We start from the raw sequence: 16,633 nt of genomic DNA, 5'->3' as shown, positions 1-16,633 counted from the left end.
TAGTTGTTCCTTCCTTCCTCACTTCCAGCAAAGAGGCAACTGCTCTCCCGTAGGCAGCAAGTGAATTCCGGGGCTGTGTACGACACAGTGTGCTGTGCTCGTACTGCAGCCTTGTGCCCTGTACTACAAACAGAGTAGCAGTGGAGTCAGAGTGTTCAGGCTGGTGCAGGTACTGAAAATTGTATTTAAGGGGAAGAAGTCTGCCCCCCCTTTTTTTTTTAACATTCCTTAACAGGATGCATGTTATAGTAGAGGAAATTAACAAGCAGGTTTAACCCTGTAATTTACTGTAAGTGCTTTTAAACCCCAGTTTTAAAGCTGCTGGGCTAAGGATAGGAAACAGCTTGCCCTGGGTGTGGGGAAGCAGTCTTTAATACTTGATAAATTTATATGCTGTAATTCTAAGTTTTCCATTATACTATAGATAGCTGTGGGGAGCTTTATTTCCTGTATCCTTAATTTACAGTCCAGCAAGAGATCAGTTACTGTATCAGCTTCCCTAAACAACTGCCCAGCTACAGTTCTGGAGCTGAAAATGCCTGTCATATTTTCCGCTTGGCACTCGTAATAATTGACTGTCCTGCACTGTCTGTGTCCTTGATAAAATTTTGCATTTACACGCACTGCTGCCTTCCTTCTTGAGAGGGACTTCCAGTTGCCTCACATGTGAGCAGGAACAGATTCAGGTAAGTGTCTGATGGGCTCTTGCAAGTCCACAAGAACTTGCTTCAGAAGTGGTCTCCTGGTCAGAAGGGGTTACTGCTTGGATTTATTAGAATAAAGAAATCATCAGATCCTTGTTTACTAAAGCAAAAGCCTGGAGAATAATCTCTGCATTTCAGTAGGAGGACAGGGAGGAAGAAAGCTGCACTGTACAGCGAAGAGGGAAGTGGTAAAAAGGACTCTCATCTGGGGATGTAATCAAGAGCAAACTGAAGGTGGAGCCTCCCTTCTCCCTGAGCTGTGCCCACCACATCACCCAGCCCTGGAAGCAGAGAGCAGTTAATTCAGCTGCTGCTGTTTGCTCTCTGAGTGGCAGCAGGAGCAGCAAAGCTACAGGGAGCTCATTTGCAGGAACCAACACTGAACGGATAACCCATCCTTCAGTGGCTGGATCGTATTCTGAGTTTAGCTGCAAAATTCCTTTATTTGGATCACATCATCATCTTTTCTCCATCCCCAAACCCTCCTCCAGCATTCCCAGCGTTAAGCTCTCCAAACACCATCTCTTGCACAAGAAACTGTCAGTCACAGGGGCAGTCACTGAAGGGTTTCTACAAATAATATAGTTTAATTGTAACTACAGTAAAGATTTTCTATATACATTATGTTCACTGCTTAGGGTGTTATAGATTTGCCATGCATGTTTTATTGCACATATAAATAGTATACAAAGATCCATGGAGATTCTCTTTTTAGCCATACAGGTTTAAGACTGCATTAAAAAAAGCTGTATTACAAAATATTTAGAGCTATTTATTTACAGCCAACTTCAAGCAAATACTGAAAGACACTATCAGGAGAAAACCAAAATTTTAATTATGAAAAACCAAGATTTTTCAAAATAATAATTACAAAGCTTCATGTTGCCATATATACATTGTAAAAAAATACTCAGGAAACCTGCATTTTATCCCTCAAGATGCAGAAATTAATATTCCTATTTCAATACTTGATTTTCGTATGCTTTTAAAATTTGATAAACTCTGACTTGAAAACTTACTTTCTTTACATTGCTCGTGCTTTTTGACAAAACAGATATTTGTGCAGCTCTGTCTGTAAAGTATTAAAATACATTTTAATTTAAAGTGCACAGTACATTTTATAGGAAACAATATGCTAGCTGCCAATCAAAATTACAATTTAAGTCCATGTTCCCTCTATAAAATAAACACTTTCGCTTTGGTTGAAGTAACGATATTCCACACATACTGTAATGTCTCATTGTCTGCGCGTCCACCTTCCTCCTAACAGGTTGCTGTCAGTACATACTGGCACACTGGCAATTTGCAGTATTAAACCATGTAGTCTGCATTCAGAGAAGTGTATTAACCATTAAAAATCTGTTACTGGAATATTGGTGGGTTTAAAGGCAGTGTCTGCGTGAACACGTGTGTAACTTTGCCTAGATATGCAGTAGTGACAAGTATGCATCACCCTTCCAAAGAGTCCTTATAAAACAGTTCTCTCCACATCCTCTTGCTCACGTTTAGTCCTCCCACCACACGTTACCTCTTTTTTGTCATTCTGCGTTTCGAACTACCTGCTCGCGTACTCCGCTGCCCCTGACACAGCTAAGCCTTTTCACCACATGCAGCTTTCCTCTCCCGCTTGCCGAAGTTGCACCACTAGCTGCTCGTGTGAAAGAAAAAAGGGTGTTCCAGATACTGTGAGAATCGCTGCGCTGGAACTTTTTGATCTAAACCATGTGATCGTTTAATAATAAGTTATGATTTTAAAGATCTCTTCAAAAAATTTAAAGTAGTGATAAGAAAAAGAACCTTATTTCCTATTGCTGACATGGGAGTAGAGGTCTGACTCTGCAAACATTCGCTACAGAACATTGTGCTTAATTCTGTGGGAAAATGATGGAGACACGAAGGAGCAGCACTGTACCCAGCAGGTCATGCCTGGAAGATCAGGTTTTTGAAGCTGCCTTTGGCAATTTTAATGATTTTATCTACTCTCGAAGGAATCATTGAAGAAAATAATCAAAATTTTTTGGCTACCTGGTAAATCTTCTCGTTCATGTTCTTGTGCTATTTTTTTATTATTTGTTCTGTAGTGCTGTAGTCTTTAGAAGAAATCAAGTTACAGTGCAAAATTCTATTTCAAGACACATGATCCTAATGCACATCATTCATTTTGTTGTGGCAAAAGTTAAATGTCTTGTGCATAGTAAAATAAGCAATCAAAAATATTTGTTCACATTTATTTTTCAAGTTTACATATTTCCTTTTTTTTTTTTTTTAAACATCTATATACAAATAAAATGGGTGTGCTCTCAGTTTCAGCCAATTTAGTCTAGTGGGGGAAAAAGTGCTACTGGAATGTAGGAAACTTAATGGAATGCAGACAAATTTTTACCAATGTTCCACGAATTCAAAAAATAAACACTGCCATTCCAGCTAGCTGTTCTTTTAATGAAAGCACCTATTTTGTTTGCTTTTTAGCTTACATATTAGAAAAGACAATTTACGGAGATCTAGACCTACTGCACACCAAGTAGAATAAAAAATAACTAAATATTTATATTAAAATAAAGTGTTTAACCACAAAAAAGCAGTAATAAAATACAGTTTCCTAATTTACATTTTGCATCCAAAGGATGAATAACAACTCACTAATAAATAAGATTTATATAAATATTTTATGTCAGGATATTTTTAAAAGGCAATAGCCTGAAGCAACTGCAGAAAAACCTAACGTGACAGAATTATGATTTACTCTCCCTCCTACCCCCCTCAAATGATTACAATGATTCTTAGTTTAATAATACGAAGGTATCTTGCTGCAAGACAGCTGTGTACTCCACACATTTTTAAGTGGCAGAGAGGTGGCTGTTTCCGTAAGTACTGTACAAAGTGAGCTATAAAAGCAGTGAAGCGCCAATTTGCTCTAGAAAATGTTTCTGTTTAGTTTCTGGTTTGTAGTTCGACACACACACGTACAGTCTGAAAGATGACTTTAAATCGGAAGTGTAAGAATTCTCTTGGAGCACTGGTTGGTTTTTTCAATGCCGTTTGAAAAGATGGGCAGTGTTTTGATTCCTGGATGGCACAGTGGAGCTGGTAACAGCTGAGATAGTAGTTTCATGTGAATAAAGCTTGTTTCACTGTGGTTACATCTAGCAGTGCTTGAACTGTTATGCTCACTTTTACCAAGCCCTTTTCTTCTAGGATGTGATGTGGTAGGCAGAGCTTCTCCTAGAAAAAAAGACAAACAAAGGAGTAAAGATTAGGATACTCGCTGCAAAGCTTCGCTTTACATGAACACAGTTGGAACACAGAACCAAACAAGCAGGAATAGTTTCCTATTTTTAATTGAAAATAACATCCAGTGATTTTGACAATGTCTCTGATTTTGCTCTCATTATATCTAGGAATTAGTGAGAGATCTCTTAATGTTCTGGGCCTCAGAAACCAACCTGTTCTGTGGTCATTACAGTAGGTAAACATCTTAACTAAGAGTGAGGGCCAGCAAGAACACGCTGAACTTTTACCTTCGAAGTAAGGTAACATGGCCTTTGCCTGTTATTACATACGGGTGAGTTTGGGGCAGAAGGCTGGTTTTATCAGTCAAAAAAAAGTTCTACCACTTTTTGAGCTCTAGACAGGCAGGTCTTGGTCCTAGGATAAGCACCTCGAAAGCCAACCATTAGCACTTACAGAAAAGTGTGTCTAATATTGTGCCTTCAACGGACGAAGTGTTTTGTTCTGACTAACAAGCAGCTTATTTTGAAACAGCCAGGAATTAACTTTATTCACCAGTGGCCAGGATGAAACCTACTAGCTGTCCACAGAGGCTGTCACATCAGGAGAGCGTCGAACAGTAAATACTGTATCTCCTACAGGTAACAACAAACCTTGAATAATTATAGAAAGCCTTGCTTAGTCAGGTAGCCTTGTGCCATGACTGGCTCTCTTTGAAAACAAGGTTTTTTTAATGTAACTGAGTATTCCTGTTAATAAAATCCATGAAATTTTGAGAAGAGGCAGCAGGTTTATCATAAGAAAATGGAAAGGCTAGACTACATCACAGACACCATAATTACACAATTGTGAGACTCACTGCCACAACATGGAAGCCAAAAGTGTAAGTGGGATGACAAAAATATACAGATAGAAAAAAATCCAAACAAGGCTATTAAACACAAACACATGGATGCAGTGTCTGGCTCATGAAGTCCTTAACCTGTGCATGTCAGATTGCTGAAAGTTTGAAAAGGCACAATCTATGTGATCCAATTTTCTGTTCTTTTCCTAAGCATCCATACCTGACCATCAGCAGACCAGGGATACTGATTTTCTAGAAAGAGAGGGCTGTTTTGATCATCTCACTACTGAATCTCTTAGCTGATCAATAAACTTTCAGCTTCTAAAACTACTGATGCATTTCAGATTATATTTATATTAATTGTCTGTCTTCTATTGAACATTTTTCTTGCTTCTGTAATGCGAGAGATGTCAACTAAGGGGCTCTTATCTTTACGTAATCCATGGTCCTTCGTCACATTTCCTCCTATTCACATTCATTATACCTCCAATTTAAACATCGCTAAGCTCTTCAATCTCTCTCCTCATAATACATTTTGTTTAGCTCTAGTCCCTTCCCTGACCTCTATGAACCACTGAAATTAATATTCAGGATGATGGAACAAGAACTGGGACATACAATAATAATTAATACAGTTTTTATCATCTTATGCACTAATGTTTAATTGCTTTTATCTGTTTCCACTGCTGTCCAGTCTTTCCTCAGGGAGTCTCCTCTACTGGGCCACAGCTCCCTCAGAATAGCATCAGTATTAAACAGCCGCTCTGCTTCCTCTGATGTTTGACCTTCTTTTTTATTTCCTTTATGAACAACAAACACTTAGCTTTCTTAAATTTTTATGAAGTTTCTCACACTCCACTCCAGCCTCAATGAGAGAAAAACTGCAAAACGTACCTATTAATTCCCAAACCTAAAAAGCGAGAGCCAAACTTCATTCACAATTATGGCATTTCATACTGATAACTGTAATTTATTTATAAGTTTACATTTTATATTTACTATTTAAGCTGGTTTAATACTTATTATTTTATGTTTTAAAGATTTTTTAAACTTTATTTGTAATTTTTTTTTTTAAGGCTCATGATTATAGGCCAGAACACCACACAAATACTGTCGACTCCTTCTGCACACACAGACCCAAGGAACAATTTCAGACAGATGATTTTCAAGGAGCTTGGCTCAGTAGGTCTGCCAGAGATGGACAACATACATTTCTCCCCAGGGAAGATGCTGCAGCATTCTGGTGATCTGCTAATGCTGGGTTTCCACTTACATTAAGTTTGTGGATTGAGTCACATTGAGCAAACAGCTGCGGCAGCTGCCTCTCATTCCTGCCTGCGACCCTGCCCCTCTCTGCAGGAGCGATTTGCCCTGTCAGCACAAAGGAATATCCCCATCTTGCAGCCACTCCAGTTCATCATGCAGATTTCCATTCCAAACCTACCCTAAACTGGTCATTTAAGTTAAGACACTGGGTTCTGCAGTTCATTCTTCTGACTGAGATACTGACCTGCAAGCTGTCAGAGAAGGTTCTCCCCAGCTTTTATTTGTTTGGAAAAAAGTACCTTTTCCAGAGAAATATACAAATATATTTTAGGATGCAAACTCCTAAACTGATATCTGACTAGCAGTGGAGTAGCTACAAAAGAAGGTAGAGACAACGACAGACACACCAAATGAAAGGGAAAAAAAACCCCAACTCAAACATTTCTACTTCAAATGCACGATTTTACTAAAAGATGTTTTGCCAATCTAATGTCTTGAGACACATTTAATATGAAATCTAAGATACTCTCATTCTGATAATCTTAAAAAATCATATTCATCTTACTGAGAACGCAAATCAGATGTCTGAAGTGAAATGTTACTCTCCCTTCTTTTACTTTGTTCCAGCGCCCTTGCATAATCAGCTCTTGTTTCTCAGACTGTGGTGGCACCCAACATGCCAATATTTCATTAGTGCTCTACGCTATTGACAAAAGTAATTAAATAACAATGCCTGCTGAATAAAATAGCAGCAAACTAAGTGATTAGTGTCACAAGATTGAATGATAGGTATTGTATTGAAAAACTCAGCCCCAAAACAACCTATCTTGCCAGATATTTATGTTTGGGAATATTCTAAATTTTTATATTGAAGCCAAATTTGCTGAAAAAACCCACAGTTAAGGATGTTTCCCTTAGAAAAACTTAACATGCTACACTTACCATTTTTGTGGCACCTTATAGCACTCAGAACTATTCTGTCATGCTTTCTTGCCAGGAATGGACTTCTTAACTTGGCAATTGTTTATAAGCACATTTTTTAAAAAGTACAAGGGACTACATGGCTTATTTCATACAAAGCCCCGAGTCAATACATTTTTTTCTTCTTTTAAAAGAAGAAATAGATAATGTATTCTCTTTAAATACAGTATAGTAATCCGGTTTTATAAAACAATCTCCCTCCTCCTGCTGAACTTACTAATAAGGAAAGTTATTTAAGGATGTCTATAAAAAAATAGGACTCTACATCTGTGTTCTAGGAGTGAGAAGTTTCACAGCGTGTTACTTTTTTATATTATACACCATTCTTCATTAGTTCTTGAAATATATAAAATTGACAGTCCTCTCTTATTAAGCAGAAGGTGGAACTCAGTTAATATTTTATAATTCTGCAGTTAAACACGTTGGCTATGATGAACTTTCCAAAACTGACAATGAGACCAATACCATCTCCTGAAAATGACAAACTTGATCTTAATGTGTGATGAAGCAATTCTCTTGTCTCAGCCCTAATCACTATCTTCAAAGCTTTGGAAATGGCTTTCATCAACCCTGCCTCACATACTTTTCAAATCACAGCTTCAGGGTAATATGTTTAACTCTCCTCAGAATAAGAAAAATCAAAGCCTGCCAGGGATGGAATCCAGAGCCCACTGATAATAAACTCAGCTCCCTGCTAACAGCTGTTACCTTGGGCTAAGATGCCAGGTGCCTCAGTCCTTAAATTCAGCCACCGTCCCTGCAGCACAGTCCATTTTCCGTGCTCTGCCTCACTCTCCAACCCACTACAACTGCTATCTGGAAACCGCTGACAGCAGAGCTGTGAATCTGCAAACTTCAAAACTTTTCTTACATCTGAAATTTTGAGACAATATGCCTGACAAAGCAAGTGAAGAACTCACCCATGACTCTGAGGACACTCAACCTCACCCGCTTCTCCCCACCTCTGATAGACTTCTGTCCCTTTTACATGAGCATCAAACCCATAACACTTCAATACAGTAGTATTGAATCACCTCTCTAAAAACACCCCTGTTGAAACAGTCATGGAACAAAACCCAGAAACACAGACAGAAGAACTGGCTGCTAATTGTCAAGACCAGTCTAAAAATCTTTAAAACAATTGTGGAGGGACTGGCTGCCAGTCCACACATAGCAGCATGAATCTCTCTTCTCTATCTGCTACAAAAATGAAGATCTAAATTTTTAATGTAATTTTCCTCCCTAAGAACATGGAGAAACTTAATTACTTGTTGCAAGCAAACCACTTTCTACAGACACATAGCCATTCTGAATGGATAAAGACGTTTTCAAACTCGTCATGAAGCAAAAGAACAAACTCCTTTTGACGGAGAGAAAAAAAAAAAAAAGCACAAAAAGGAGGCAGCAGCCAGGAGGCTGAGTCACAAAACAACACAAAAAGACAGTACAACAGGCATACCTACAAACGGATACGCATGCATGTGCTTGCCAGAGCAAGTTTCTAATCCTGGAGCAAACCATCTGATTTAGTCGGTGTAAAATAAACCAGGAATACACAAGAACACTAATCCCACAAGGATACGTGACACGCTACGCATACACATCTATTTTCTTTGACATCAGATGTCTTCACAGTCAAGATAACTGTTTGAATGGGTTTATGCTAGGGCAAACAGCCTGGCAATTCAGATACAGCAATTCATTATAAAAAAGAAACTGTTGCCATCATATCATATGGGAAAGCAGCAACATAATGGGGCCGACTACATTTGTTAGCAAAAATACAGAGAAACTGAATTCTACAATTTTTCAGAAGCCTCTCTCTTTCTTGGTTGTATTTGTAGAATACTAAATTTCAGGTCTACAGGAGGAAAAAAATACTCAGAAAACAATAAAATACTGGAATGTGCAGTTTCTCCAAGTACAAATTTTAAAAATAAGACCATGTAATGCCCACCATTTAATTTTTGGAGCCAACTACTCTGCAATGGAAAGTCACTACAAGAAATACCAGGGCCTTACGCTGAAGAAAACTTATGTTAAATAGAGAAAACCTTGACGTTCTGTTAGGCTAAGGTCAAGTTTTCTTTCTAAAGAGATGAAAAAAACTATAATAAACATTTACTTTTTTATATATCTAAGGCAATGTCTTTTTATATATATTTTTCCTTATCCACTATTACTGATCATGTCTGTATGTGCCCAAACGCCCTGAAGTCACCATGTGAAATGCAAAAGAAAAGATCAAAAAGCACAGTAATTCAGGCTATAGGTATTTTTCATCTTTTTTTTCTTTTAATTTACAAAGGAAAGATTAGTATGCTTTGTGAAGTATACACTTATGACCAGATTTGACAAAGCAAAACCAACCCCCAGTACTTCAGTACTGCAGCTGCAATTCTGTATTTGGAGTTATAGCTAGTTAGATATCTACATATGTGCAACTTCTGAATATGTAATAAATTGCAAATATTTACAAAACTGTATTTGCAGATGGTGGGCTCTGGATCCCTTTACAGATTCTGGTCTTGAGCCATAAAATCAAAAGTCGACCATATATTTTGTCAAAACACTTCACAGTTTAATTCTAACATGCTGCAGAAAACAGTGACCTGAAACTGGGGGGAACAGACAACTTAATGAAGACAAACACACATTGAACAGTAAGAGAAAATATACACTTACACCAGAAATATCAACTGTACCATAACCGTATGCATTAAATTCTGAGAGATAAAGTGAAGGAATTAGTATTTTGTATCAAAGTAGAATGAGTCATTAGCTTAAAGTATTTTTATACTTCTCTTTCCGCATAAAGTAGCTTATGTGCTAGAAATGAAGGAAACTGCAATGGTCCACAAAACCTGCTTTACCATTTTTTCTAAACCTGCATATATTACTGCTTTCATTTTTTTTCTAACAGAGGTAAAATGCCAAGAATGCTTCTTTTGGTGAAAAACAATTACACGGCAGTAATTTGGAAACTTATTAATGTTTATGGAGCAGAAAACTGGACCGAATATTTGCTCAGGTCTAATTCAATCCCCATTCACAGTAAGTGTAGCCTTTCAGAACACAACGGGATCCACATACAGCTTTCAGCTGTAAAAGCTGGTTAATGTACATTTGAAGAAAGAGGTGCTTGCGCATGACTCTGCACTTGAAAATACCTATCGTTTTTCTGGCTCAAGGAAAAAGAAAGTCAAATCCTTACATCAAAATGCCCCTTGTAATCCTGTGTAAACACATTTTACCTGCATGCATATTAAATTAATATCAATTCGTATTTATTGTTATAGTGCAGTAGGGATGACAGGACCTCCACAGTACAGACTGGAGTACACCAATTTATGAAGAAATCACAGTTTGAACATCTTTGATGACCACTACAATAGAAAAAACTGAATGGCAAAACAAACGAGGGAGCAAATGTAATTCATGTCATCAATTAATATGTGAGTGAACTACGGTGCACATTGTTTATAAAGTCAAGGTCATCAACTTGATCATGTGACTGGCTGCGAGCAGTTAAATACCAACTGTATATACCTGAATGTCTCAATATTGCCATCTCCTCAGAGGCGAAGAACCATCAGTCAGTTGAACTGTTGGTTTCCCAAGTACTAAGGGCACAGGAACAGCAGCACAGACACAGGGGCGGACTCTGAATTTAGCAAAGAGCCCATTCAAGTAGGTTAATGAGCTACATGTGTGTTTTAGCTTCCATGTCCCCATTTAGTCAGAGAACTATTGGCTTCAGGGATGAGCAGACAGGTGTTTTTCATGTTTGAAATATATTTTGAGAAACATTACTACAGTCACACTGAGAGAAATGTAAGAGTATTTTACTACTCCTTCCCATGCAAGATTTATGTATATTTGGAAGTGATATCAGTAACAACTCGAAAAAACACAGAATTCAAAATTGGGTAACTTTCTTGTACGGTAGTAAGACTTTGCATGTCACGAAGCAAGTATGTTCATTTTTCACAGTGTGGTTCAAGTGACTACAAGAAAGAGCTTGTCATGTTACACTTTAATTGCTGTATATTGTCATACTTGAGAACAGTGACAAAACATACTCTAAGTAACTATAAAACAACTCTGCTTGCATGGTAAGCATATGTAAAGTTAAAATTTTGGACAAATTTGAGAGTTACGTGTCATTATGACTGGGATATGTTCAGTTGGTCCATGTTGGCACAAGAGTAGTTCAGTTTCTAACCCAGCGTCTAGTCTGATAAAACACTGAGGACAGGAACTTCCATTTCTGCACAATGGAAATACAAAACACTCTGATCCACTATGTCTTGCCTCCCTCCCAAAGCTACTGAATGCAGTGGATAATCAGACAGATTAGACAATGAGAATGATGTGTACTATAGATGGTAGCAACAACTTTCACCACTTGATTTTCTCATTTTAAAAAAGTTAATATACTCATACATGTACATCAGTATTATATAAGGAGTGCACAACACAAATCACTGACAAGAGACCTGTTTACCACTTACAGGAGCAGAAGTAAAATCCCAGCTCTAGAGAAGACATCACTTTTGTCTCAGATACCAACACTGGCTTATAAAGAATCAAACAACTAACAGATTCTAAACTGATTCAAGCTTTAGGTTACTTTCTCAGGTTCACTAGAAAACCAACATTGTTAAAAGACAACTAAAATAAAGACAAAGATCTGCTGAAAGTGGAAGCTTAAAGGTCAAGCTCTGACTTCGAGTAAGCAAGTTTCCACTGTTGTAATCGCTGAAGCTATGCACACACTTAAGAGACAGGCCTGTGCAAGATGAGGGCACAACTCTATAGCTACGCACCCAAATAACTAGTACCTTTTCCTCAGGTATGAAGAGCCTATAAGCACTCACTGAACTCATGCCTGGTCACAGAAGACACACCTTACAATAGAGTTGTTATATGTGTGCACTGAAAGCTGCTAGACACTAAACCCTTAAAAAATTTCCTTTATCCATCATCTGAAATTAATTTTTCCATCTTAAAATACATATCTAATTATACATTCCATCTTTTTTAAATATGTCTGTATATATTTAAGCCATAGAAACCAGGAATAGAACTGCGTTTAGAAGTTTTAAAATAAAATTTTACAAGTATCTATGGAGTGGGGATATTTATAGTACAGCACTACATCACAACCATATGGCCAGAATAATCAGTAACATCAAAGTTCTTATGCTAGTAGTTTTTTTTTTATATACTAGGCAGCAAGAAATCAAACACAGCCACGAAACTGAGGTCCTCTGGTTAGCTAGCCTGAGACTGACTCACAAATTTAGTCAACAGCATCTAGGCCAATATTGCAATGTCAATATAGTTTTATATTCAAGGTTTTAGATTTTTCAATCAATTTTCATTTGTATATTTCATGTTGATAAGGAGTAAAACAAACAAACAAAAGTATTGTTCAAGACTTACAACAGATTAACGGTACACAGCACCAGAAGGGAAACTGAGGTCATCAGTCTAGCGCTCTAACCATAGGCAGAGCTCCAACATACCAAAATGCCTCCTTTCTAACCTATCTTTAAAACCTCCTAGGATGGAAAATCTAGAGTCTTCCTAGTTGATCTGTTTTCCTAGCTAAGTTGTCTTTGTTACATTCATTACACAAACAAACAAACATTACCTGCCCCAAACAGGTGATGAAACAGAGACAAGATAGCAACGTGACTTGCTTGACGTCACACGTAAGAATGGCAGATACAGGAATCTAACAATCTAACAGCTTATTCTCAAACTATCTTACTGTATCACACTGCACTCCACGACCTTCATCCCGAAACATTCTAAAGTCCCTGGCATATTATGGGGTGCTCATATCCACTACTAATTTACAGTCATCTTCGGGGTGTAACATAGCAAGTGTTTAAAAGCAGCTTAACGCTGCTTTGTGCGACAGGAGAAAAGGATTACTCTATGGAGGAAAACTGTAAGTAGGAAAACATAACTACTCCAGTACGGAATTTAATTGGAACAGTAGAGATGACCAACAATCTTTAAAGTTACAATACTCTTGTTAATCTAAAGAATTAAAAAATAACAACAATTCGAAAGACAGTTCTCTAAGTGCTCTTAGCATAACGTATGTTGAGATACTTGGAACCAACTTAGAAAATACTATCATCTGTTGAACTGCCACTTCAGTTGCTTCAATATCTGCAGCATTCTTGGATTTTCACAAAAAGTAAGAGGCTCAGTTCTGTTTAGCTTGTGATACACATCTAGCCTACACCCAAAAGTGGGATAAGAGTAGCTTCACTGCCTTAACACAGTTAGTGGGTAGTCTAGGCAACATGAAATAAAACAAACTATAAAGAGGTCCATCAGTTCTTAAACTAGAGCCGGAGTGGGGAGAAGAGACAGGACTTGCCTTCAAGATGCTACTCCCTCTCTCCTCTATTGCAAGAGATTAATAAAGGTATTACAAGGAAGGGAAGCGAGGGAAAGGGAGAAGTTTGTAAGACAAAGGAAGGAAATTAAGTACCTGTAATTTGTCAGAGACAAAGCAGAAAGTTTGTGTGCACATGCGAACAGGTTATGCTGTTAGCACATTCCAGTGATAAGTTATGTACATCAAGACTATAAAAAGTATGTGGAAAAGACAAAAGCCTATTAGATCCCAGGAGCGAAAGGTAGAAGTTGATTGTGGGGTTTTCTCCCCGAGGGCGAGCAGAGTGTCAACAGTCTTTCGAATGTGACGAATATCCGACTGCAGGATGTCATACGGAGAGCAGAGGTCAGCCTATCCCGAAGGGCAGCCATTAGAACAGAAAAAAACAGTGCATAAAATTAAAAATACAAAAATAGAAAGATATTGACAAATAAACTATCACAATATTCTAGCATAAACATGTAGGAATAGTTTCTTCCTAGTATTGCCTTAGTCACTAGATATCCCAGCTTTCTTTTATTTCCTCTAAATACTCAAGCTATTGTATAATACCAGAATGTTAAGACAGAAGAGCTCAGTCCTTCAATTCGTTCCAAGATTATGCCCAGGTTCACAGTGGTGAGGAGGTGCACGTGATCCACTTATTCTAATGAGATCTGCACACCTTTGTCCATCTGGGTCTTATTCAAATACTTAAATGGAATCAGTTGTAAAATGTAGCTTACACAATAGCAAACAGTGGGTTAGAAAGCTGTTAAAAGCACCAGCAGCAGCAATATGAAGTCTCAAGAAAAAGTACTTAAAGAAATTCTTAGAAGTTTGCAGAATTCTCTAACATAATAAATAATCTAAAACTTAGTAATCAAATATCATCTTAAATGAAAGAAACTGAAAAAGTCAATGTAGCACTAACTACATTTAATTTTAATAAAGTTTCTAAACTGAAGAATCTGACACTGAATTCCTTAGGTAGCATTTTAAGTTACTTGCAGGTTAGATTCCCATACATTTTTTGGAAAGTATCAATGACTTCATGTAGCAATTTACTCTAGACTAGCTATACAAAATGAAGTGTAATAGGTAATAATAATATCAATATGCACACACAATACTTAAGTAAAATCAAACCAAGCAACAACTAGTAGTGTGAAAACACAATCTAAAATGTACCATTTCTCATTGCAAATGAGGCCTTACTGTCAAAAGACAGTGAATATTTACAGAATAAAATTATATGAAGCAGGAGAGATCCCCTGTTTCAGAGGAACACTATGTTTCTCTACTAGCTTTTCAGTTTCACTTGCTTAATGAACTTGCAGTGCAACCCATAAATTAAGACATGGAAGTTCAGATGTCTGTTTTCTGTTAGTGTCAAGTTTAAAGGCCTAGTTGGCAACAAACTGAACTTTACAACATTTAAAAAGCCCTTCTATAACGAAAAGTGACTATTAAAACTGGAAGTCAGAACAATCATTCATATATGATGAAAGAAGTGATACTTTTCCTTTTTCTTTTTTGCTTACCATGTCTGGTTCTAGTTTTAACAGGAGAGAAATACTGCAAAATTTTAATTTTGTTACTTAAGCTAGCAGATACACAGAGGTGGAAAAAAACCCTGCCTAGCAACAGGACTGTCATTTTTACAGACATTTTTCAGAATTCTTTCAACTCAAAATTCAGTGCAATAATAAACTTCAGTGCAATTGTATTTGGTTTTTTCCTAAAGGATGAAAACTCAGGCAGAACAAAACATGCTGATCGTGTTTAAAAATGAGATAGGACTAGTACTGCATTCAAGAACACCTACAACCACAAGCTGCTTACCAGTGAAACTAGTTTTAGGGCAAATAAACTACTCATTCACAACTATCAACTACATAACATATTGCACTTCTACCAAAGACACTGATAAACCCAGCAAATGCTGGATTAATTTTAAAATAGCACACAAGACTTAATTCCCACTTGCTGCAAATATATCCCAAAAATAAATATTTAAGATACACTGAACTTAAAATTTATATTAAAAATTTGCCAGAACTTTAAAACAAGGACTTTAAAAAAAATTTGGTCAAAACTCCATCCCCCCTGCAACAGTCCCTACTGCAGTCAAATGGAGAAGGAAGTAATTTCAGAAACAGAGAATGAGAGCTGATAACAGGCTGACTTTTTACAGACTGAAGAACTGGCTAACCAGAGATTAACACACTAAGCAGTATACAGGAGAAGCCAAAGCATACAAAAGTAGCCAATATATGCAGAAGAAACTTCCTATGGGAACCACCATGCTGTGCTTTAGTGAAATTCAGTGAAATCTGCAGAAGTCTGAGAAATGTCTCATCATCTTTGCTTATTTTTGTGTGTTCTGTGACAATGGATAGTTTGGTGTTACATTCACACCTTATAAGTAAAACGTTTTGTATTGTATGTATTTTAAACTTCTGTATTGTAAATCTAGATTTTAAAAAAATACAGCTTTTCAGCAATGGTGACCGTATTTCCACTTAAGGTACCAGAATTTTACAGAAGCTGTGAAATGAAAATATTAAACTAAAACATGACATCATGAAATAATGAAAAAGTATAGAACCCCCACCCAAAGTCTCAAAGACAACCAACCACTCATCCATGGCAAGCACTGCCCTTCGCATTTAGGAGACTGAAATTATTACTAGTAAGAACTAAAAAGATAAATATACTTAATCACTACGTTTATGGACTGACTTGTTATGTCTATGAAGCTACATGATTAAATCATACAGCTGCCCAAATCATGCATGCAGAATAAACACAGTAAGACAGAAGTAGAATAATAAAAACATAAATGGCTGTTTGTGTGGACAAACCACCCTCCTCCTACATGCTCCTCCAGTGACTGTGAAAACAGATAGTGTTTCAAAACCAACCTGCTCAAATTTTGACTCTGGTAAAAAAAGTGAAGAATAAATTTGCAAAAGTGCATGAAAGAACGAAGCCTGTAGCAGGTATGCACTATGCTGAAAATACAAGTGAAAGGAATCTCAGAATTACAGTTTCAGTAATCTGACAGCATACTGAATCACTTAACTCCATACTGTAGGCTAAACAGCGTGCTTGACCGAGCTCGTAACAAAAGGATGGAGGAGGAGTCATACCTGATAAAACTTACTGCAACTTCATGGATGTGTCATGATGAAACTACGGAGG

The 16,633-nt window shown here is 37.2% G+C and overlaps 1 protein-coding gene across 4 annotated transcripts in view; it reads right to left on the bottom strand.

Annotated features, from left to right (window-relative positions):
* Positions 1-1,344: 1,344 nt before the first annotated feature.
* LRCH1 (leucine rich repeats and calponin homology domain containing 1) overlaps positions 1,345-16,633 on the bottom strand; it is a 125,328-nt gene continuing 110,039 nt past the window's right edge. For 2 of the 4 annotated variants that reach the window (XR_015261676.1, XR_015261677.1), the window contains 2 exons: positions 13,541-13,798; positions 1,345-3,926 (listed from right to left, as the gene is read on the bottom strand). Coding sequence is in view for 2 of the 4 variants with exons in the window: in XM_086771842.1 (XP_086627968.1) it covers positions 3,813-3,926 (114 nt within the window). In the remaining 2 variants the exon portion in view is untranslated. The remainder of the gene's footprint in view (positions 3,927-13,540; positions 13,799-16,633) is intronic. The other 2 variants (XM_086771842.1, XM_086771843.1) reach the window with 1 other exon arrangement.

This window comes from Chlamydotis macqueenii, chromosome 1 (assembly GCF_036417535.1).
Source record: "Chlamydotis macqueenii isolate bChlMac1 chromosome 1, bChlMac1.mat, whole genome shotgun sequence".
Classification (NCBI taxonomy): Eukaryota; Metazoa; Chordata; class Aves; order Otidiformes; family Otididae; genus Chlamydotis; species Chlamydotis macqueenii.
This window is presented reverse-complemented; position numbering and strand designations above follow the sequence as displayed.